At 38.6% G+C, this 25,000-nt stretch overlaps 3 protein-coding genes across 3 annotated transcripts in view; 1 reads left to right on the top strand and 2 right to left on the bottom strand.

The window, feature by feature from the left end:
• LOC138018499 (gamma-secretase subunit Aph-1-like) overlaps window positions 1-9,470 on the bottom strand; it is a 10,065-nt gene extending 595 nt beyond the window's left edge. The window contains exons 1-5 of the mRNA XM_068865136.1: window positions 9,248-9,470; window positions 7,222-7,365; window positions 2,434-2,507; window positions 1,296-1,418; window positions 727-854 (exon numbers count right to left, since the gene is read on the bottom strand). Of these exons, the coding sequence (XP_068721237.1) occupies window positions 727-854; window positions 1,296-1,418; window positions 2,434-2,507; window positions 7,222-7,365; window positions 9,248-9,360 (582 nt within the window). The 5' untranslated portion in view covers window positions 9,361-9,470. The remainder of the gene's footprint in view (window positions 1-726; window positions 855-1,295; window positions 1,419-2,433; window positions 2,508-7,221; window positions 7,366-9,247) is intronic.
• A 35-nt stretch (window positions 9,471-9,505) lies between these two features.
• Window positions 9,506-19,717, top strand: LOC138018496 (F-box only protein 30-like). Its single transcript, XM_068865134.1, has 2 exons — window positions 9,506-11,062; window positions 13,739-19,717. Exons 1-2 carry the CDS (start codon window positions 9,638-9,640, stop codon window positions 14,060-14,062), a joined length of 1,749 nt encoding a protein of 582 aa, XP_068721235.1. The 5' UTR covers window positions 9,506-9,637; the 3' UTR covers window positions 14,063-19,717.
• Window positions 19,718-20,899: 1,182 nt separating this feature from the next.
• The window catches only part of LOC138020021 (nuclear pore membrane glycoprotein 210-like), a 65,029-nt gene continuing 60,928 nt past the window's right edge, over window positions 20,900-25,000 (bottom strand). Inside the window, exons 39-41 of the mRNA XM_068867010.1 lie at window positions 24,963-25,000; window positions 23,609-24,282; window positions 20,900-22,318 (exon numbers count right to left, since the gene is read on the bottom strand). The exon at window positions 24,963-25,000 is cut by the window's right edge and continues 92 nt beyond it. Of these exons, the coding sequence (XP_068723111.1) occupies window positions 21,557-22,318; window positions 23,609-24,282; window positions 24,963-25,000 (1,474 nt within the window). The 3' untranslated portion in view covers window positions 20,900-21,556. The remainder of the gene's footprint in view (window positions 22,319-23,608; window positions 24,283-24,962) is intronic.

Below are 25,000 nucleotides of genomic sequence, written 5' to 3' on the forward strand. Positions count from 1 at the left end.
TATTTTTGTCATGGCCATACTTCTAGTTTGTTTTGTTGTTATCATTTCACCCTCGTCACCAATCATCACGGCCCTTTTCTAACACGTCATCACCCTCATGTCCTCAAGTGCCCTGGCCCCTGCCTCTCCATTACAAACATCATTGCCACCATCATCATCATTGGTTTCAAGAAGAGAAATTCACTTTGAACTTTTGACGCATATTTAAAACTTCTCTAACTTTTACTTGTTATCGTCTAATATTTTCCTCTGTTTTTTGTCTCAGTCGTCACTTAAGGTTTTATGGTTGTGGCTGCACTTTTGTCAACGAATAGAGAGTATAAGTCAAAAAACCATAAAAAGTTGTGATGCTCTACAAGAGTAACCCTACGTGCTTGCAAATATTTACATTCCAAATTCTTAACAAGGAGAGAGACTTAAATATCAACAAGGCCAATAAATTGACGATTTCTGTTCAGATTTCTAGTTCTGTTTCTGTTCCACACTGTAAGTTACGAACCATTTGGGGGCAGGAATTGACCTGAAAAAACAATTATTAACCACAACGTACAGTACGGCCTGAGAAAACGATGTTAGCAAGGTGTTCTTTGTATTTTACTGTAGGTCTACCCGTTATTCAAGCAATCATGATACTTGTAAACCAACTGTTTTATTTAAATTAGAGGCTGTACTGTAGAATTGGCCGATTACAGTGTGAGTATTATCTAAGATATGTAAATGAAGTACCATTAATGAGACCACCAAGTGACTTGCTACAACCAGGAAAATATTGAGCCACTTCTTTTCATCCCAGGCATGAAACCAAACGACTCCCCAAAACGTATTCAACAGGACAAAGCACGATGTTAAGAAAGCTGTAAAATTAAAGTACATCAATAATGTCAGATTGGGAAATAAGCCCTAATGCCCTAAAAAATATACTGTAAAATTCATGAGGAAAGCAATCCAAAGAAAGGTAGTATTTAGGTCACATTTACAACTTTGTAAATTCAGAAATGGTCCAGATGCCACCTTAAGTGGTATTGAGTAACGTCAGTAGATGTCATAAACGCCATGGTCGTTGATACGATAGGTCAACGAAGTCGACATCAATGACCTGAGTGTTTTTACCATCTACAGTACTCACGACACACAAATCACTTGACGATCAAGATGACTTCTGCTCAGGTGAGAGGCTGTACAATGTTAATTACTACTTCTTGTGAATAAGGAAAAATCTGAAAACACAAAGTTCTTAAAGATGAAGTACACAATTTTCTACTCACAATGGAAACCAAAACAAAATCAACACTCACCCGACACAATCAGGAAGTTTTGAGGATCATTCTGTAGTCCTAGAGTTCCTGGTCCAGTGATATCTGCCAGTACATTTACCATAGCAAATAGACCACTTATAATACCATAACCTAAGCCTGACACTAGAAAAAGAGATTCGATCATTACTAAGAGACAATCCGATTTTCTACGTAATTAATTTTAGTGGTATTCTTTCACGTGAGCATTTCAATTCTATGCCACCTACTGCTGTAAAGCCTCTCACAATAGTTGCAATGACTAGTGTCTCGAACCGTGCACTGTAAGAACGATCTGTTCATTATGTGCCAATAGATAATATACATTATTAAATTATCAGCCTCGGGTATTGCGTTTCTAGCTTTCTGATTGGTTAGCTCAATCTTGGTTATCAGCTTAAATGCCCTACGACCTACATGTAATATGGAAAATGATTGTGTCAAGTGTTGCCAAGCTGGAAACTGGTTGGCTTTGATTTTTAAGTGTCCAAGCATTCAAAATTAAATGAAAATTTAATGAAACAAAATTTGCACTTGTTGGATATGAGACTGGTTTTAGCCAACCTGGCGCATAGCATTGGCTACTTACCATCTCATATGTATTGCACGCTCACAAATAATTGTAAAACATTATACTGCTGAAAAATCCACAAGTCTCCCCATCCTAGGCGCAAGACTACTTTTTGTGCCCTAGGTTGTTCGGGGGAGGGAGGGACGTGTATTTGGCCGCTGCCTGTGTGTACTGGTACAAAGTACATCAAATTTGACAGGTGCAAGGTATTGAATAGCCGTTACATGTATCTTTCATTGCCCAATGTGAGTACAGTAAACATGAGTTTCATGTCCACAAAACATGTCACTTTGGTGAACTAATGGCTAATAAGAAGAAAGGAAGTTATGTAAGTTAGAATGTTTGAAAGTACCAATGAAAATCTGAGAGTAAATTACATGCTGAGGATTCTAACTTTTACAGCTTTTTTACAATTTTATAATCTGGAAAAGAATGTCCATTTTATGTAACTATTACCATTAAGTTTAATATTGATTCGAGATTAGAGGATATTATGGTAATGAGTTCACTTCTCTTGACAAGTATGGTACCCTTTGTTTTTTTTTTGTTTACAAGTAGTGTTATACAAACCATATGCAATTCTGTGCTTTCTTAGTGGATCGGTCTGATGATTGATAATTGAAAGAAGACCTTCATCAGCTTTCCTAAATTAACAACAAAAGAAGACAATAACAACTTCACATTGAATTTCATAAAAGTTAGATTGTGGATCTGGGCACTAGAAATTAGTATGGGTAATCAAATGCTGATGAGTGAAATTAGGGAATAATTCCATGTGCCTTTAGGTGAGGGAAATTATTGGATTTTGGACAAAACGATCGTGAAATTATTCCCTAATTTCATGAGTATAGCATTAATTTTGATTAGCTAAGCCAATAATATCATGGGCGACAAATTACGTTCATAAGATGCAGTTTATTTTCAAACCTGGACACCATTTTGGCACAGTAGGAAAAGTTGCCATGGCAACATTGTAATTTTTACGTTTTTTAGATCGGTTTTAATTTGTCACCCACTTTATTAATCCTATAATTGGCTTCTCAAAATTACTATTAATTTTTGCTACAGTAGTTGCTGAACCAAGGAGCAACTAAAATATTACTTAAACAGCATGTGTTATTTTTACAAAAAATTCCCCTGTACTCAAGATGAGACCTCTACAGAAATAATTTTAAATGTTTGTGTGTGGATTTCAAGTTGTCATATAATAACTGTCTTTCACATGTCACAGATTTGTTAAATTGTAGATAGTAAAACAAGGAATGATCTACAATGAGTGACAATGACCAGCCTACAATTAGCTACAATGACCTACAATGACCTACAATGGCCTACTTAAGTAACTTACAATATTACCAAAGAGAAACACAAAAGTGGATCAGGTGAGCAAAAAACATCCATTGTACGTAGTCATGCAACACTTTTTCCCATTGCATGAAAGCCCAAGTGACGACAGCAATTACGCAAATGGCCTTAAAGTGCCCTCGTGATCAAAAACATCCCTTCCTTTTTTCCTTCAGATTTTGAAAGTGTGTTTGCTTAACAACTACATGTAACTGGCAAAATCTTAAGCTTAGAGTGTAAGGTTTGAATTTCAAGGTCTGCTATTACTCATGTTCAAAACTGACCAATTGGACCTCACAGGGTTGGATCAGGGGAATTTAAGTGATGTCAAAGGCTCACTAGATTAAAATTTCAGTGTGTGAATGCAGCATATTACAATGTATATATATATGCAAAACGCAAGTTTAAAAGTCTGAGAACCCAAAACTCCCGTGCTGCATATTGATTCTGCAGGCGTACACACGCACAGCATTCTTAAATTAGTGAGTCTCTGACATCATATTCTCCTCGATCTAGCACACTCAAGAACTTAAAGTTAGTAATAGCGAACCATTAAATAAGAAAATTCCAATGAAAATAAACAAGTGTCTTTTTGAAATTAAGGCTTCAAACTTGGGTCGCTTAGTGTTTAGTTAACATACATGTAGCTTTGAAACCCAAAGAAAAATAAGAATTGATTTTTTGGTCACAGGGGCACTTTAAAGGCAGAAATAAATTGCAAAAAGACCCTTGGATGGCTTTCCTTAGTATAAAAATCTAAATTGAAAATGTACAAATACATGTATCAAGACTTTGCTTCGCAATGATTAAGTCTTAATTAGAGCAGAAAAAAAGAAGAGAAGATTATAAATAAGGAATTCTTCCCACAATGTTTTGATTGGTTCAGAGTGCACAATAAAAAGTTTCAACTTGCTCAACAACAAGGTTTTGATTAGTTCAAAGCGCAGTGTGGAATGTTTAACCTTTGAACTGTAGACATGATGCATTAGTTCATTACAGGCCATTAGCTCGTTTTGGCTTATAAGGTACCTCACTGTAGGCCATGGTAGATCATTACAATGTAGCTCATTGTAGCTCCTTTAGGCCATTGTAGATCATTCCTTGTTTCAATATCTACGCAGATTTTTAGGTCTCGATGACTCCATTTATTGATTTGCCATCTGGAGGGTAGAATTCTCCTTTTTTGGACATCTGGTGCCATTTTGAAACTTACAAAATTACCCTGAGATTGGGCAAATCAATGACCCTGTCTTTTTAGATCACATATATCACATTAATTTTGCAAGACTGGTTTGTGAATGAAGTGCGAGATGTTCTCTTTTCACAGTAATGGCCTGTTCACATGGAAGTGGGGGACCCCGGGTAGGTGAGGCACATGTACCCGACCTCGGTGGGGCAACCAATCTATCCATACAATCTCTCTTCTCTTTTTTTCTTGATTGTGTTCACATGAGAGGTGGGGTACCTCACCGAGGTGGGTTGCCCCGGTCAGGCAGGCCGGGTAACCCGCTTAGGTGGGGTGAGTTTTCTCCATGTGAATACTGAAGGTGGGTTACCTCGCCTGACTGGGGTGATGCTCACCCGGGCATTTATCTTTAGTTTGAACATTCCGCCAAAGCCCGCCAAAAGAACGTGGCTATACCAGCCACTACAGACCTGGCAAGCTTTCCCGAATTCACCTTCAAAACATTGAGGGAAACAGTTTCCTTGCAGAAAGCGCCGAAGAACATGATAGAAACATTGACAGTATGGTGTCCGATAATCATGCACAATGATTGATTTGCTGCTTCTAGGCCTATTCTTTGGAGCCAACGTCTTTTGAAGATTAAGTAGGTCAACATTAAAACCACATAATTGGAAAGCTGTCGCTAAAGATGCCAATGAAATGAAATTACTTTTACCACCAAAACATGTCCTTTGTTTGTGTTCAAGATTAGCGAGCATGCGATAGCATTTGGGAACCTCACCCCACTGCCCCGGGGCTATAAATATTGCATGTGAAGGCATGCTTATTGTTTACTAAGCATAGGCCAGGTACCTCACCTACCTGGGGGCCCCTACCTCCATGTGAACAGGCCCTAAATAAATTATCATTTTGATTGTAAGAGGTATTTCAGGACTCCATAGTAGAATTTAGATGCATGAGAATTCATTCAAGTCAATTACCCTTCCCTTTAAAAAGCCTGTTATGCAGGCAGTACAACTACTTACAATGACATTTTGCTTTGAAAAGTCAGTCCACCTAAAGTTTGAGTTCCCACTAAAGGCAATAATATTATTATAATTATGATCTTCTAGTTTGTGTGCTTTTGTGCGTTTTAGTTTTAGGATATTTAGCTCATTGAGTATTTTTTATTTTCTTTGCTTACTTTTTTGAAGTTGAAGTGTTCAGAGTTCTGAGGTGATTATCTCTGGCTTGGCCATTAATAGGCTAGTTTCATATTCTAATGGTTGCACTGGATCTAGCATGAAATGGTGTTTTCCTTTTTGTCAAAGTTTGCCTATTTGAACCTTTGTACTGTAATAGTTGTGTTACCTTTCCGTAAGAAAACCGCCAAAAGTGGAGTGTTTATGAGAACGGAGATGTGAGATTGTCACAGTGGAATAAAGTTGTTGTGTTAAAAGCTGTCCGGTGTCCAGTATTTACCGTATTTACCCGTGTATAAGTCGACCTTTTATGGCCTCAAAAGAAGCTCCAAAAATCTCCCTCGACTTATACACGGGTCAAAGATTTTGAGCCAAGTTCCAGCTAAGTAATTTATTCAAAATTAACAAAATAATGTTGTCTTCGGCATAACGAACGCAGTGGACAAAAGCCGACGTAAAAGACTTCAAAATGAATGACAAAAGACTTCAAAACGAATGTAAGCAATTCCAGTTGAAATGAAAAAGGATTTGTCCAACTCTAAATGTTGAAGATACTCACAAGCACAAATATGAAATAGACACTGGAAATTTTCGTTTTCCAAAGGTGGACAGCTCTAAAAGGCATTTCTGTTTCTTTGAATAAAACACGATCGTTTAACGGCTTAGTAACCTGGCGCAATACCTCGTGTTTGCGTGCAAGCATCATCACTCGTGTTGCGTGAAAATGCTGGTTGGTAATGAATGTTTTTTATTCTTTACATGTATACAAACCTGGCAGATTTAAATGCTTTTGCAAACTTCGCATGGTTTGGTTTTTCAGTTTTGTTTTGTTTGTCATTTGAGAAATTATAAGTCAAGGACCAATTAAACCTTGCACATTTTCGCATCGTTCACAAGTTATTTTCAAAGATTGACTCCTGCTTCTGTGATGTTGCATTGTGCTTATCCTCTAACGCCCTTGATCCTTGAACAACGAAACAGGAGAGTTTGAGGTTTACATGTTTGATTTTCTGATTTTCTCAAGGACAAAATGCCCGCATATACAACAGCTGCTGAACAACAAAACTATTAAGCACTTGAGGCCCTGATATTTTTGTGTATCCACATTTCCAGAAATCGAAGAATACAAGATTAGTGTCCCATGAACATTTAACAAAGAAATTAAGAAATTGCGTTTTTTGCCATCAAAAATGGGGGATCGACTTATACATGGGATTGACTTATACACCAGTAAATACGGTACTTGCCTACCATTGAATTGGCCGTGGTTTGGTGGTGACATTGTTAACATGTGTGTACCCAGCCCTTGTATAATCTGGTTGTCAAAGGTAATCTTTGACCACCAGAAATCTGAGATTATACGGCAATAAAGCTTGTAAGATTCTTCAATCACAAAGCATTACTGTAGAGGAATTTTTTCAATATTATTGTTTTGTGTGGTTGTTAATTTACAGAAGCTTCAATAACCTTTTTGAGAACTGGCTGATCTATGGTGGATTAGGTGGCTGTGATCACAGCGAGAACAGCTCGTAAGCTTAACAAACAGTGGTGTATGAGGCCCTATAGATGGTGGTATGCCACCCATAACCAGCTTTTGTTGACACCACTGAGTTTATCCTGTACATTCAAGGCTACTCTTTTCCATACCTCATTATTTTGTAGAAAGCAAATCTAAACAGCTCCTGGAATAAGACTGAAAATGTGATACCAAATGCTAGATATTTCTTGAGAGGTGACACCACAGTCCACCAGATTGATGATAGCAGCAAGGAAAGTAACCAGAAAAATGCACTGAAAAACAAGTGGTGTCATAATGATAGTATACACACTGTAAAATAATGGAAATGGTAAAACGTAATCTACTTGAGATAATAACAACTTGAGGTGAGCATATAATAACTGAGCGAAAATTGCTGTCTTTGTAATTTCATCTGCAAATGGTTAGACTTTCAAGTCATCTCTACGGAAGCCAATAAGGGACAATCACAAAATATTTGTCAAATCCAAAAAAAAATTGGAAATCACAATTTTTTTGGCAAATCAGTGTTAAGAGTTTTCAAATCTGAAATACTTTTAATGAAAGCAAAAAGAGTTTGGCACAACGTTTCGATGACTCCATGTCACCATTTTCAAGTGAAAAAAAAATAAAGTTTGACAACTTATATATTATTATTTTGCTTGTTTTTATCATTAGATGTTTAACTAAATCTTTCCTGCTCACATCTCTTTAGTGTTCCACACCCACGGCAGAATACCTCGTTGTTCCCAAATTCTCTTCCACATTTATGGGAGACTGAACCATTGTGCTTTCTATTGTAAACTCCTTTCTCACAAAACTCCACCATTTTAGAGCAGGAGAGGGGCTTGCAACGCTGGCTAACTGCTGCCGCAATTATCAGGTGACAAAAAAATAACTTGTGACTTCAAAATGTTCTTTTTGTATTTCACAGCTATTCTTGGATTGCAGAGTATTTTCGAATTTTGAAAAAAAGTTATTTGTGGATCCAATAATTTTCATAGGATTTGTAAAAGTATTTCAGATTTGAAATACTCTTCAACACTGATTTGCCAAAAAAATTGCGATTTCCATTTTTTTTGGATTTGACAAATATTTAGCGATTTTCCCTTATCGGCTTCTGTACTTCTCGGATAAGGACTATAAACCATAGGCTCTGTCTCACAACCCTTCCTGTTAATCAACCGTACACTGTGGCATGTAGAAGAACACACACACTCCTTGCGAAGAGCAGTGGGGATACCCGAGGTGTTGTGTGTGTCCTCCTTCAACATTCATGTGTGGGTTGGGTGGGTGGGTGAGATCAAATGTGGACTCATAGCGGCTGCCAGAGGTGCTACATGTAACTTGACATCCAAACTTACCCTAGAGAAAGAATAATAATCATTCTTTCTTTGGGGTAATGGGCAGACTCTTGCCCATTACACCATTAACCATCAATAGTTGCAAGGAAGATGACTGTATACAAAAATGACATTCTTTTTTTTCAAATGTTCCAACCATGAAAAAAAGAGAAACTTTTGTTTTAGCAGATTGGCACAAAAATAACAGTTGGTGAGGTGGCCAGTACCTCATGTTATAATATGACTTGCTATGTAAGCGGGAAAGATGAACCAAATCACGTGCTGTGATTGGCTACCCGAGTGGGCAAGATGGAGCTATCTTGCCCGCTCGGTAGTAGACTTCATGACTTGATGTCATGTTGTCATGGCTGCCATGCTGGTAGACCAAAACAATAGATCACTAATCATCGTCTTCCCTTCGTCCGCCAGAATCTGTACATTACAATAAATTATTCTTATTTGAGCCCAAGAATTATTGGTCTCAGAACTTTTTGTTCATCCACCTGCATTTTGCACATACATCATTGCTATTTGTTTCTCAAAGGAATCACCTATCGACTGATCATTGATTGGAAAACACCAAATCAATTACCTGATTTTACCTATTGATAGATTTCTTTGCCACTGAAAGTATCAAATGAGACAGAAGGTTTAATTATTTTATATTGCGTAGGTTTTTTTAAGCAAACTCTATAATGAATTTCAAACAGCAGTTTCAGTTATCAGGATGGACACCATTAATTTTGACTCCATGACGCTTTTCCTGAGGTAAAAAGAAAAATGGGAGCGCCAAAAAATCGCAAACGGCCCTTACCTCGCGATCAAGACGATCACTTGCTCAGCATCTTTCGCTACAGTAAGAGAAAATAACGCTAAAGCTGGTCCAAATGCTATAAAGGCGCAACCGAAGAAGACCACTAGAGTCATCTCGGCGTATTTGAGTGAAAAAGAGAAGGTTTCTTCGTCGAGAAGAAATTAAAAGAACAGATTGACAAAGACTTCAAATGTCTTCCGCCATATTGACCTTCGCATTGGATATGACGTCATGTCGCTTTCTAATCGATACTTCTTCGGAACAAATGTTCGGAAAATGAAATCAAACAAAGAAAAAATTTTGTAAATAAAATTTGATGAAAAACACCGGGAACAAAGATCAGTGTATCGGCGCGTAAGGAAGCAGTGTTTCTTTCTGTAGAATAACATCATGGAGCTCGAGAGACACGAGCATTGTGAAAATTGTGTTAAGCTTCATTGCAACACTCCAGATGGTTGTAGGATGATTTTTTGTGAGTTCGGTTGTGGCGCTCAGTTGCACAGTTGTAAGATGAAAGACCACAAGAATTTGTGCCAAAGGTGCCGGATTCCTTGTATAAATTCAGGCTATGGATGCCCAGCGGTACTCACAAGGGAAAGCTTGAGATCGCATTTACACCGTTGCCCGGCCAGTGTGATATTTTGTACAATGGAGTGGAACCGCTACCCGGTATATTCAAAATCGCGCTTGAGTTGGGTGCCATTTTTTCAGCCGAACCCAGTGTTAGTAAAAGGACATCTAGATGTAGAACTCGCTTTTCGTGATCAAAGGATTCTTCGTGAAGGCTTTAGACGTCGTTTCAAGAAGGGCAAAGCAAAAGTCGATTTGCTGAGAACTTCTTCAGCCACGCCGAAACAGGCAGGTGCTTTAAAAACAGATTCACGAAGAATGGCGATGGCTTCAGCTTTGTCCTCTTTAGAGAACAAGATACGTAAAGAGCGTGTCGGTGGAGAATATTCGGGCGAAGATCTGGAGGTGGAAAGCAGAGATGTACTAGAACGTGACACATTAAAGAGCAACAGTCTTGAAGACTTGTTTTCTGAAGAGAGCATAAGCTTAATTGAAAGTGATTCAAGTGATGATATTGAAAAGCCTTTACGTGATCATGAAAGTGATCCGTCGGAAATAAAATTGCACCGGCTGCAGTTATCCAAAGACGAGGAAATTGAAGGTGTTGAAAAAGATCAAGACGAAGAAAAACCTTCCTCGTGTTCCTTTGGCAATGAAATACCACCCCCTCCGATCCATTTGCCTGTGTACTTGGACAAACCTCTGGGGTTAAACGTGGTTGTTGAGACCCTACCCAAGTTCCAGAAGCAATTACCAATGTACTCCATACCATGTAGCCAGGTATTTCGTCGTGATGAATACAGCGGCCACTTCAAAAATGTCCACAGTGATATACAGGGGGGTCTTAATGGGTGGCTGGAACAACGGTGCCCCCTATCACAATACGGCTGCACCTTTGTTCGGTATCGAATCCTTCCACACAGCCAGACTGGGTCGGTGATATTTAATCGGGAACTGGGAAGCTTTGGTGTAAAACCGGTAGCATATTGTCAGAATTTGAATGAAGTAAGAGGAACTGCAAATCCTGTGGAACACACAGTTGATCTTTTGACGTCACTGCCATTGGAGATTTTAGAAAAGGTTGCAAGATATCTGGATGGGTTTAGCTTGTGTAACTTTTCACGCACTAGTAAGCTACTCAGAGAAGTTTGTAGGAACGTGCTGGAGAGAAAGGGAATGGTGTTGTTTGAGTGGGAAAAGAGGATTTATGACAATGGTAGCTGGTCATGGAGGGTACGTCAAAAGGTCAGTTTGTAATTCATGTGAACTATGGTAAAAATGTTATTTCTGCTCAAGTTAAAAATAAGAGGACAGGTGGGCCCTTTTCATCGAATTTGGCTAATTTATTAATAACACATGTAATTAACTGTGGTACAGTGTACATGTAGGTTGGTCATCACAGTCAGCAAACACAATGTTTTCCTGGTAATGACGGACCACAATTTTATCATAGAACTTTTTCTTTTTGTAAGTAATTTTTATTCAGCTAGTCAAGGAGATTTTCACCACATCCTCACATCACCCATCTATCTGTGCTCACCTCTGTTTCACAAAAGAAAAAAAGAAAAAAAAAAAAGAAATTTATAATTTTCATTTGAAACCAATGTTTTTTTTCTTGGCACCATTTTCCTACTTATTATTTGTACAGGCTCCTATTGTTGTATTTAAGTATTGTGTTGTATTTACTTAGTTATTATATTGTGCTAAAACCACTGACTTAACATATTTTACTAAATAATACAATAACTTAATTATCATGATCCATATTGGTAATTTTTACATACATGTAATACTAAAAATTCCTTTCTTGTGCACATAACATTAATTTTATTGTTCTTTTAACAAAGCAGTTTTAAGTAGTTTGGGAAACAGTGCTCTTTTACTTTTATTCCCGTTGCTAGAGAGCTGCAACCAGTTTTTTATCCATGATAAAAACATACATGTACATGTACCGTACTTCCTAGTGCCATTGGAAATCAATCAAACTAGACGAGGACTGAGTCATTGTGAAGGCACTTTGCATTCATGTATCCATGGAATTTTTGAGAGAGCAAAAAAGACAGTAATTTTACATTGCTTCTGAATCAGTTTTCTGTTATCAAAAGTCTGGTCGTGCCGTACCTCACTGAACAGTCTTCAGGATTGGGCAGAAGATCAATAGAACGAACAATGGATAACAATGGATTTAGCACAGAAAACAATGAGAAGTACGACACTATATACAGCCAATGAAGTATAGTGTTTAAATTGCCTATGAAACAAAAAATAACTCAGGTTTATTTGAAAGATCTCTTGAGAAAAAAGGAAACATGGTGTTCTCATTTTTAAAATATCTCATATCATTGGGGAGATATTAAGGTTTTTGTGTTAAAACTGATGACATCATCAGTGGTTCTAAGAGGAAAACAAATCACAAAATTCAAAATATCTTCAGAAATATTACAGCAGTTCTCTTCAAACTTGCCCTAATAATGTTTACCAGTCAGCACATAAAATGACACCCATTGTACAGTTGCCATGGCAACCGTTTTGCTTTCAGATCAAGGTTGTGCGGAACTGGTGTTTCTGCTTTCTGTCTTAACCAAACATCATTCACACTCAATGAGTTGATTAGGAGACCTACAGCAACATGGGCTCTACCTGTGTTTTGAGCAGGATTGTCTGTCTTGCTTGATTTGAGAGGAAATTGAGAAACTTCATTTATAATCAAAAGGGACTGAAGCCAAAAGTGTTGCCATGGTTACATCATACTCTGCACCATCTTGCACCTTACTTAAGGGTTATTACTCATGCCAAGTTTGAATCATATCGCTGTCACACTTTGAGAGATATTCTTGATTTTGTGATCCATCTTCCAGCGGAACCACTGATGACGTCCTCAATTTGCCAATTTGCATAACGCAAAAACTCAAATATCTCTGAAACAAAAAAAGATAGTCCAAAATAGTCATTATTTTGAAAACTCTTTCAAATAGGCATAAATCATTTTTTACTTCATAGGCACTTTAACAAGAGGTACGACCCAACCCCAAAAGTCAGGCTGGGTACATTGCAAGTGATCTTCAAAGAAACATTGTCTTTGAACTCAGAATCACATGTAAATGGTTCCCATGTTCCTTTCTCTAAATAAATAAGTAAATAAATAAGTAAATGATTTATTTGTTTGTCATCACCCAGTACACTTTTTGTGCATCAATATGCTATGGGTCAAATAAAGCACTGAATTAAGGACGGTACCTACTAATTCAAAGATATTTTTGTGCGGTTTACTGAATATGCGGAAAAGCCTGCAGATCTTAGCAAGTGTTATTGAAATCCAAAAAGAAAATTGGGGTTAACCATGCATTTTTCGAAGATAATTAATCAACAATAATTATTTGTATAAAAAAGCTTTAAAATCCAAAGCAATGTATGGCGTTCTTTTCCAAATTGAAGCTTAATTATCTCTGAAAAATGCTTGGTTACCCCCAATTTTCTTTTTGGATACCAAGAGCACTTACTAAGTTCTGCTTTCTTCGCATATATGTAGTTTTAAACTGCGCAAAAATATCCCTGTGTTAATATAAGCATCACCCATAGGAAATCAGAGTATCTCGAGATGCGCAGAACGTATGTGCAATAACAATAACAATAACATCCTTAATTAACAGTAACATCCTTAATTGATATTATTTTAGATCAGAATAACTATTTATAGGCTGGTGCTTGTCTTGAACTAGTCACATCTTAAACCTGTTACAAAATGGTGGTAATAACTATTTCAAATATACTTAATTAAGGCCTTCGGGATTGGTGGGGGATGATTTGTTATGGGAAAGGACATGCTTATTATTTGAGGGGAGGCAAGGATATGTTATTATAATAATAGTATAAGATGCTATTTTGATGGAGGGTGCAAATTATTTGCTGGTTTGCTTGCAGAGGTGGTATTTTTCAACATCTTTTTCATCAGTTGACCAATGGGTGCACTCCGACTCTCCATTCATGGCAGCACACTTGGAAGAGTGCAAGTACTTTGACCACTGTGTTCCTCCACGTCAGTTCAGTTACTGTAATATTGTCGCACCTGATAAACCTGCTAGCTCATGGAGTAAGTGCCAAGTTGATGAGATAGGTCTTGAATATGCACCTGGGCAACTTGGAGATCAAATGGATGAAATAGCATTGGAATGCCACTTGAGTGATGACACAGAAACCTCAACTTCTGATTCGGAAGATGAATTACAGGAAGCTGAAGATTTGTAATAAAGTTAATTATGGTAAGACTAAACAAACCACAGAGTTAATAGTTAAATTATATCACAGTTTACTGAGATTTGGGAATCTTTAAGGGCTAAAAATCATTTAAGATAATTTATTCTCTGAAGATCTTTACGCCATTTTACAAGTACAAAATCGTCTGGCATAAGACAGAGTAAAATCTGTCAAGTTTCACTCCCAGGGGTCAATGGGTCAAATAAATTTTCAGGACCTTGCTAATAATAATATTAAATCTTAACTATTTAGAAAGCCCCTGTATAATAGCCAATGATGGTTCGAGAGCCCCTTTGGCCTCTTACAATGCATTCTATGCCATCAACTATCTATCGTTGATACTGCACCAACTTAGTAATGTACTATTAGCCATCTTCATGCAAACTACAGGGCTGGCAAAAGATAACAACTCTGATTTAGGAACATGAAGACATTAAGAACAAACATGTATTGTAAACTACATGTACTGTATCATTGGCTGTTAAGAAAAACTTTAATGCATTGACTCCCGGGGGTTCCCCATTGACAAGTAAAATCGTCTGGTGTTAGACAGAGTAAAAGACTAAGGCTTAGGAGTCAAAGGGTTAATTAATGGGGAAATAGTTTTTTAGTGATTAACATACTACTGTAAATGGTCCTTATTCGTGTGGCAGCCATATTGGCCATAGACAATAGATTTCATACCCCAAGCCTCAAGTTGAAATGTTTGGGAATGAGTTTCAGTGGGGCAAAACAAAAGTTTTCAATCCCTCAGGTCTCAATGTGGCCGCCGTGTGATTCAGGCCCATGATACATGTAGTTGATGATTCAATGGTCAATGTTTGTCTATGTACAAATACATGTAGCTGGTGGCCAAATAGGATATTAAGATTGACAAGCAACTTCTCAAGGAATTTGAAAAACTTTAAGAAAATCTCCAGTGGTCTTTAATGATCCTTAAGAGAGATTAATTTTATCAGGGTAACTATTGGGAGGCTGCACATTGAAGGCTCTCTTTTGTTGCCAACTGGCAAAAGTTGACAAATTTAAATTAGGGAATACAAAATATATATTAATTAGTACTTGTTTATTAGCAACAACCTTGACAAAGTATTTATGAGAAATAGAGTATATCATGGAGCTGGTCAGCTTCATTCTCACCTACTTGTTCGGCCGATAATAATTTTTATTGTTGAATTTTGTTAAGAACATAATTTATTGTCATTATTATTGTTATAATTTCTTATTCTGCAATAATTTATTATTTTGTTCAAAATCAGTTTTTTCAAACTAGTTTAATTTTGATTTTTCCTTTTTTCCAGATTATGATAATGAATGTTATAGTATAGACAAAGCAAATCAAAATTGAACTGATTTGCAAAAATTTTTAACCAAGAAAACATTAATTTTTCACCACAACATCATTACATGAATTACTGCAATTGTTTCTTATTCAGTTTTATAAAATGCCCTCTTCTTTCAACCATGATTTTATTGTTAGAAATGCCCCTTTTTTGTTTCATTTTATGTGTTTTAAATTATATTGATTCATCAAGTTCGGTTTGTTAGTTATTTATAAGGTTACCTTCAATTTGCTCTGACGAAAAAAGTAAAGTACCTTGTACCTATGTCTGAATATATAATTCCTCTCATCTCAAACTGCAAAGTTGCATTGAAATCTTATAAAATTATATATAAGGAGCCCATGTCGATTATTTTTTTTTTGCCATTTTCAATGTTGCTCAAAAGGACAGGTCAATTCTAGGCCACTTGCAAAATTTAAGCCAATTTTGAGCAAAATCGAAAAATGCCAAAAAATTCAACAAGATCTCCTTATGGCCTGAGCTCTTCAATTGATAGTGCACTACTGCATTATTATGCAGTCTGTGGCTGAGTGAACTTGGTGCCTGTGTGACTTTGTTTTGCACAGACTGAACTAGTAAAAATCGACTCAAAAATCTAGTTCGAAGAAATTCTGAGTTCTTGCATAGAAATCACTTGAACTTGCATGTAATTTGGCTCAAATGCCATCAGTAAAAATGATTTCTTATTCCCTGTTCTGTCATGGATGTGAGTTAAACAAAGCAGTTTGTTCAACATTAATATTCACTAAAAGTCCTAGTTGAATCCCCAACCTGTCCATGGGCTTTATTTGCCATTTCAGCTGGAGTTGTTTGGCTTATGATTTGAGAGGCCTTTGGTGACCACATAGTGATTATGCAAATGTCACTCACTGCTATCCTTAAATCCTGCTGTTTTAGTGCTCACTACAGTGTAGGTGCATTTCGCATGAGAAACAAAACACTTCATCTGTAGGTTAGGTTACTCAGCCACACCTGTGATGTGATGTGGTCTATTGCACTTTAAAATTTATAGCCTTTTATTCATCAGAATGCAAATTAATGTTTTAAAATAAATAGGTTTTTACTACATGTATTATTTAGATTTTCTTCTGATTTAGTAGGATTAGTTTTAGAGTTTCAGACACCAAGAATTTCTAGCCCAATGAACCTAATTAATAATATAGAATGTCCTACTGTAAGTACGCATGCCAGGTTATGCTGTTGTACTTTCTGGTATAGTGCCAGTTAACCAAAATTTCTCACCCTAGGTACCATTTTAAAGGCTGTGCGATGTAAGAAAACCTCACAATCCCATGCAAAAGGACATTACTAAACAACGAAACACCAAAACGAAGTACCAAGACACCTTTTATGACCCCACCATACATTGAATACTAACCGACAAAGGTTGGATTTGAGATTAAACATAGTTTTAGATCTAATCAGACCTAAAAAGTTATTGCTCCTAATTGCAGTCTTAATCTGAATCCTAATCTTAATCTCGATGAATTAGGAGCAATAACGTTTTAGGACTAATTAGGCCTACAACGATATTTAATCTCAAATCTAGCCTATCAGTAACTAGTATTCAATGTATTGTGGGGTAGTACATGGTGTTTTCGTTTAGTAATGCCCCATGCTGCAAAATGAAACAGTTTTCAAACGATAGATAGGATATTGCTTTTCGATAAAGAGTTCAGAGTAGAGTTCAGTTCTGCTTCTTTTTCAAATGGAGGCCAATAATTGCATTCAAATGGGAAATTCTTGGCAAAAAGAAGTCCTGCATTGATGGATTGTTTTACTTGTTGAAATTATTGTATTATTAACTTATTTATTGATGTTATCATTTTACCACAGATGACCAATAACATGTACTGGTATTTGAATGAGAAATTTTAATAGTTTGTTCATTTTAAGTGAAAGAACCTGTCTAAAGAAAAAAGGAGGACAGTTTTTGAGTTCTTTTTAGCAGAGGTCTCTTTTCTTTTACGTTCACTGGGCTGACGAGTACAGGAAAAGAGACCAGTCTACCGTGGGTCAATGTGTTGAGCATGCACGGCAGTTACGTAGCAACCAAATACTCACCTGATACTTCACATGTAGTATGGGCTCACATGACAACAGCGGAATAACTGTAAAGGAATGCATAACACACAGTGGGGCCAAGTCACAGTCAGCAAACACATCATTGAACAATGTGTTTCGAACGGTGCTGTCCAAGGTTGTTGTGGATGGCAGTTGGATCAAAGTGAGTTTCGACCCATGGCAGAATGGCAGAGGTCTCTTTTCCTGTACTCGTCAGCACCCAGCAAGCACAAAAAGGAAAGATACCTCTGCTGGCAGAGAGGCTTTTTCGTAGACTGATGTTGTTAACACTTTTGCCTCACAGGGTTTCTCCATTGATGAGTGAAATGGTCCATGGGATTATACATAGTAAAATAATATTGTCAATAGAGAGTAAAATGTGTAAGTGGCAGTTTTGAGAGGGAATTTAGGGTTAAATTGGAAGCAAGCTTCAAATCAGAAAAACAGAATTTTGAAGTTAAGTTTGGTATTTCAAATTAAAAAACGAAGCAATCTATGGGTTATGTCTAGATTTTTGAAGGGGTGTAAATCAAAAGTAACATGTTACTGTACATCGTACAGGTCAGGCGAAGTGAATACTGATGCATTCCCAGGTCTTTCCTATTGGCCTTAAACATAAAGGCACCATAACAGGTGTTGCTTTACGCTCCATTTCTGTTGGAATTCATTCAAGCACGTCTGATAATCCAAAATGGCAATCAACAAAAAGCAAGCAAAGTTGACACAGTAAGGGAACTCATAAAAGATATTTCCAGGGCAAAAATAGAATTACGGCTAAGTTTAAAACAAGAGTGACAGATAACATCTTACCGTATATTATGGACACATTGCTGTTAGGCACTTTTTTTACTGCATAAATTATCACAGAGCTCTGTATGCATCCACATGGTTGATGGACAAATTATCCAAGCTAGTGCCGAAGGTACCATGCTTTTACAGTGCATCTTCTAGTTTGAAGAACGATGGTTAGGCTATATTTAACAATTATTCCATGAGCGCATGTTAGATAAGAGATAGATAGCCAACGAGACGCATAGCTCCAAGTTGACTATAATCACCTCGTATCCAACAAGCACAAGTGGAATTATAGTAGTTTTATTTTGTAAAAACAACAAAGCATGCGCACAGTTATTTCGTAGAGCAGTATAATAGCTCATATACCATGATTGCTAAGCCAATCAAAACTCTAGAATTGCATTATCCAATGATCTAGTTTTTAATAAGTACAAAAAATTAAGTTGTCAACCTTGGATAATGCAATTCTAGCTTTCTCACTGGTTCACTGGATCTTGGTTACCAGCAATTATACCTTGCCCTCATGTGGAAATGAATGCGGCAAATGTTGCTCCGCAGAAAATCTTTTTCTGTTCGTTTCTTAAACTTAAATAAAATTTAGCAAAACTGAAGGTTGAGAATTTAATAAAACAATCATTCCACTTGCCCTTGTTGGATAGCCAACTCAGCACTACGTGCCTCGTTGGCTATTTACCATCTCATATCCAACACGGGCTCATGGAATAATTGTTAATTATGATGTTTCAGTATTTCCTTGACTTGACCTGTCTGTCTATTGATGGAATTGCAATAATAGTGTTATCCCTGGGGGGGGGGGGACTCCCACATGAAACAGACGGGGATGCTCATCGTCTTGCTTAGGGGTGTAAATTTTGGATTTTGGTCTCGCTTAGGGTGTTCCGGGCAAAGCGCCAATATTTTAAGCCACCAAGGTCTTGTTTAGGGTTCCGCGAAGAAACACAGAATTACGCGAAGAGAAACAGAAGTCAAATTTTGCTTTTAACAACTACTTTTAGAAAAAAGCATTCGATGATTATGTCTTTATAATTTATCATTAAAACTCATTGCATGTCGTATTTGTGTGTGTTTTAAGCAGTCTCTTTTAGGGGTCAAAATTTGCTTAACCCACGCCCAGATTGGTCTCCTTTAAGGGTCACAAAAAGCTTGAGCCACGCCCAGATGGTCTCCTTTAGGGGTTCAATTCAAAATTTCCGACGAGCATCCCCGTCTGTTCCATATGGGAGTCCCCCTCCTGGGGTTTTATCTTCCTAAGGCAATTTTCCTTGTGTTACACCCAGTTGTATTTTTTTTCATTCTCATCCCCAGAGCTGCCAGATGCCGAGTGGCTAAGAGGGCCAGGTGGCTCTGGGGATGTGTGCATATTTGTTGGTGTAACATGTTTAATACAGTCATTAAAGTTGAGTTGGCATGGTAATGTCACATATTTTCATGATTTTCTGCCTCGTTTTTACCTATTGAGTTCATCTGATTATCTGCATCTCTGGGCATCAGTATTTGTTTATGTCATTATTGCCAAATTGGTGTCAAAAACAATACATTTGATCTCTCTTTACGGTTCAGAGAGATTTTTTTTTGTCACAGCAAGCCAAGGATACTGTGTTCAGAAGACACTGGTACAAAAACCAAATAAATTTGGTTACTCAAAGGGTTAGCTTTAAATAGGTGGAGGAGTTGGAGCTGTCCACAATAGATCTTGTTTGGCTTTGCAAAGCTGTAAAAAAATTATCTGGAGCAGATTCATAGCCACCTTCACAACTGGAAAATGTTAAGGTGGCTCTGAATCTGTTCCAGAGTTTTATCCTAGCCTGCTAGCCACTTTCCATCAACAAAAAGATGGGGGTCACCGGCTTCGTTTTTAAGGTAGCCGCATTTGAAAACAAAAGATTGGGTGTTTTTAGATGGCTTTCACGTTGCCATGGCAACCTATATGCCACTTTTATGAAGGCATTGTGTTAAGCAATTATAGGTTCTCCCGTATGGTGCCATAAAATTGCCGTTACGTGAAATAGTATTGTAGAGTTAGTCCTACCCTGGGAATCGTTGAATTGATATTCACGGGGGGACTGATTGGGTTCGTGAAGGGGAGGCGATTTAAAGCTAAGAGTTCCAGGACGAATCGTGCATTTTCTCGGACATAAGGAACAAATTCCTCTGGCACCCATTACATCTTTTATGCATTGGTGATCGACCTGACCTGAATATATCGAGGGCTTTCTTTAACGTACATCGCCTTTTTCTGGAAACACGACAGCAATATAAGAAATTGGAAATTAAATTTCCTGGATAACCATGTTTCCCACTTCGAAGTGGCCGTACTCTCCCTTCTCATCTCTCCAAACACGACATTACAGTCAACCCAAGCTCAGTGTTACTATTAAAAAAAAAAAAAAAAGGCAAGCAAGTAGCCTAGTTTCGGGGAGAAATGATATCTTTTGTGTAATAAATATATCGCTGACTCAAAAGCATACAGACTTGAAATTTCTGGACCCGGTCTAAGAGTTATCATTTACACGAGATGGGTACGAACTCAGACTGGTACGCGAGTTTCTCGTCTCGGTCCACCAAGGCAACTGGCTGAGCTCACTACAAAACAAAAAGCAATCCGTCAAATTTTCCGTCCTTTAATGGTCATTTTCCCAAATTCAAATTCAACAAGAAGCCAAAAATAAATTAGCCTTTTCCCAAAGAGTGAGAGTAGGCCTTCATTACAAAAATAAATTTAAAAACCCCACACCTCTACAAGTACAGAAATAGGTACGCATGATCCGCATGCTCCAAAAAGCTAAATGATTGACGACCTTTTTAACTTGTCTTTAATATTTTCCAATTTTTTGTATGAATTTGTATGAATTTGTTAACGGACTTAAAAAAAAACTCATAAATACAAAATACTTATTCCATCAAGTCTTTTCCGTTGCATTTGGAACAAAAATCTAATTCTCCCGTTTGCCTCTGTCTTTTAGAGCCGCTGGAAAAATATTACTGAAAGTTTTTTTCCGTTACAAAAGCCAAAAGAAAGTTTGGCCTCCGTAAATAATGAATGGGAGAGGCCCTACAGCACTCGCCGAACGTGATTACAATAGCACGAAACAGGACTCGCTGATGACAATCGTCTAAGTTAACGTTCTGCAATCGAGCCCGACAAACTCCAATGCATTCTCAAGAGCAATACGAACAAGTTCCATCTACTTGCTCCAAGCTGGAAACTCTCCTGACATACAACGCAAAGCAGGAGAGTCCAGATTTTAGGTATCCGTAAGGGTTACTGCGTGACGCTGAAGAGTCCTGGGGACTTGCTAGGGGAGGTGCGGCCCAAAGAGAGCGCGCCACCTGGCGCCTGTGACGGGTTATCCGAGAGATATGAGCGGCTGGCCGTCGAAGTAGTGGTGCGCCTGTACGTTGAAAAAGTTTCTCGGCGAGGCTCGTCCAGGTTTTCCTCAGGAATGGACCTACCCGATGCGTCCCCTGGAGAGCGGTACCCAGCGTAAGTGCTCGCTGAATAGGGGCCCCTACCAGCGGAATATGATCCTTGAGATGGACTCTGCCCGTATGGGCTCCCATAGGGCGGAGTAACTCCGTAAGGTGTATCGTACCTGGGTCCGGGGCTTCGCATACCAGCATTCTGGGCTCCGCTCGTGTTTCGTGGACTACAACACAAGACAAGCGCGAGAATAAGCAAGCCGATAAATATTGAGAACCCGATTATCCATGCACTCGTTTGGCCAAGCAAGGCCAGAAAAAGCCCCTGGAAGCTCCTATCCGTCGATGTTGCTGCTGGTGGGCACTGCTGGTTGCTTAAAGCAGCACCAGGGTATATGACGGGTACAGCGCCGCTACCAAAGGGAGGCGCGTAAGACACGTACACCATCTCCCTCTGGCCCGTTAATTTGCTTTTAAATTCCACGCCAACTTTCTTGAAAGATTTAAGATTCGCCCCCGCCACTGCTATCTTGTATTCCTGTTGAGTGTCAGCCCTGGGTGGCTGTGATATAACCTCAACCAACGAATGATCCAGGGTTCTCACCTAGAAAGGAGAGCAAAGGAAGGAATCACATTAAAATATTTTGACCCACAACATATACAAACCATCTGAGGCAACTGTCACTATCCCAAAGCTTTAGCTTCGCAAATTGTAGATTACGAGTAGTCTGTTTTTGTTTCTGGAATCCTTCGCGCGACAAGAGAAGTTATAATTATGCAAATGAGGGAAAGAAACGAGTAAGGAATGGGGCTAGACAGGAAAAAAAATAATTTTTCCTATTTTTCGCGCACGCGTTTCCCGCGGCTACGCCGCTCGCTTTTCCCGCTCCCGTGGCACACTAGGAAAAGGAGGAGACTGCTCGCAGTCTAAGTAAATTGAGATACATTATTTTAATCTACTTTTAAACTTAATATTTATATCCAACGAAATGTGCCACTTATTCAAAGGACACGGCTACTCCGTCTTCGTTGTGAACACAGACAACGCACGGTTCTCTCACTACAGACTCAACAGAATATCGCGCTTCTGATTGGTCAATGAGGAATACATAAACGGGTTATTGAGTGCAATCATGGTAAATAGAGGGAACCGGTTTTGAAGCTCGGCAAACAACAAAGGAGCAAACAAAGATGCCACGATTTAGGTTGGAAAGTCCACGACCGTGCACAATCTTTTGTTTTGCGCTCATACACTATGCATGAGAATTACGTAACCAACACGTTTCTATTGGTTAGTTCCTCAGAACGGAGTAACCAACTGTTGTGTTTTGTGCATGGTCAAAACCAAAAAAGAGAACAAAAACATACAACAAAGAAATTTGTCGGGTTTCATATTCATTCCCGTCTATTAACTATGGTGCAATAGAGAATATGAGGTGCAATACGAAAGTTGCTATGGAAACAGCGATGGAGAAATTTTGTTGAGTATAATTATAAGAAATAAAAATGTGGTATGAACTTTCTCGTGCATTTCGTGATTTATGGTATGACTCGTGATGTTTTGAAAGTTCTTAAAATTGCACGAGCCGTAGGTACTCGTGCCAATAAATCACGAAATGCACTCGGGTTCATACGATTTCCTACGGCGGCCATGTTGAGTCCCGAGGGATTGCAAACTTTTGTTTTTGCGCATGCACCGAAACTCGTTCCCAAACATTTCAACTCGAGGCTCGGGGTACGAAATCAATTGTCTATGGCCAATATGGCAGCCGCGCAAGGCACAGACTCGGTAGATGTAATGATACCACTCGCTCTCTGGTCCCGCTTCAATCTGTGTAATAAGATACAGATATCACAAGATATCAACCTTATCCAATAATTTTCGACTGATTACCTCAATACTATTCAGCTGTTTTGCTGTTCCCGTGACAACAATGAAATCGTCTGGTCGGTCGGCTGAAAGCTCTAATTCTGCTACGCTTACAACAAACGCGGGAAGAAACGGCAGAGTCACAGCTCCGGAGGAGATGGTTCCGCCCTGAATCTCGTCCATAACCGCGACTCTAAGCATCAATTGGCCCGTGCTGGTGCAAGCTGCCCGAACAGAGTCTGTTGATTGATCCCTCGGGATCACATAACACATCGGTCTTCCACTGATCATACCAGCTTTTACGTCGAAGAACTGGTCCAAGTTGTCATGTCCGAATATATCAAAATCGGAGCTAACGATACACTCAAACGGCATTGCGCCTTGATAGAGGACTAAGCCATCTCCCTGGCCAGAAACTTCGGATGTGTCTTCCCTGGGGAGACGATCATGCCCCAGGGTAATCGGAATAACGTAACCGCGGCCATCGGCTCGAGGGAGATTGGTGATAACCAATGAGTCATCTATTTCGACGCGGATGTAACTGAGACTCTCAACCTTCACCTCGGTTTGAGCAGAGTAAAGGCCTGGGATCTTGTAATAGATTGTGGCTGTTCCAGCTGCCATTGCCATAGCAACACCTGTCGTTGCATTGATATCGAGTACCCGGATGTTCGAAGATGACCACGCACCTCCTACGCCTTAAAGAAAAAAAAAAAAAAGATTGCAAATAAAGTCTCGCGTTCAACATTTTCATTGAGGCCCACTACTCGGACAATCGCCCTCCAACACCTTGAAGATACAAATAAAACGGGCACATTGACATTTGTATAAAGTTGTAGAAACCGCGGTTTTCAAACAGTGAAATCCATGACTTTTCAGCCACTACTGGCCGATGCCATTAAAATCATGACATTCAATACATTAGATGATGCTTTCCACATCTCTTCATTAACGAGTTCACTGTACACCACAACCCACCCAACCCTACTAAAAAGTCTGTAATATCAACGACATCTTAAAGACAACACTCGCACGCTGAAGCTTTCGATGCTTGACCGAGCACTGTTTTGACTTTGAGTATGAGATGATGATGATGATGATGATAATGATGATGATGAGGATGAGGATGGAATTTCTCCGCCGTATTGTGGCTGTCCCTTGTGTGGTATATAACTGACTTGGGTGGACTACCTCGTTCCCCACTGCAGTCAATTGCAGTGCAAAATGGATCAAATTAAACTAAACTATGATTAAAATAAATTAGGAAGACGATGACGATGAAGGTGTTGATGTCTGATGATCACAACGAGAAACCCTGATGGTGAGGGTAAAGGCCATATAGTAATGCTGATGTCGATGACGATGATTTTGAAAATACCTTCTGACACAACACTTGTGCTGAACTGTTGTACGGTT

Source organism: Montipora capricornis, chromosome 10, assembly GCF_036669925.1.
Source record: "Montipora capricornis isolate CH-2021 chromosome 10, ASM3666992v2, whole genome shotgun sequence".
NCBI lineage: Eukaryota > Metazoa > Cnidaria > Anthozoa > Scleractinia > Acroporidae > Montipora > Montipora capricornis.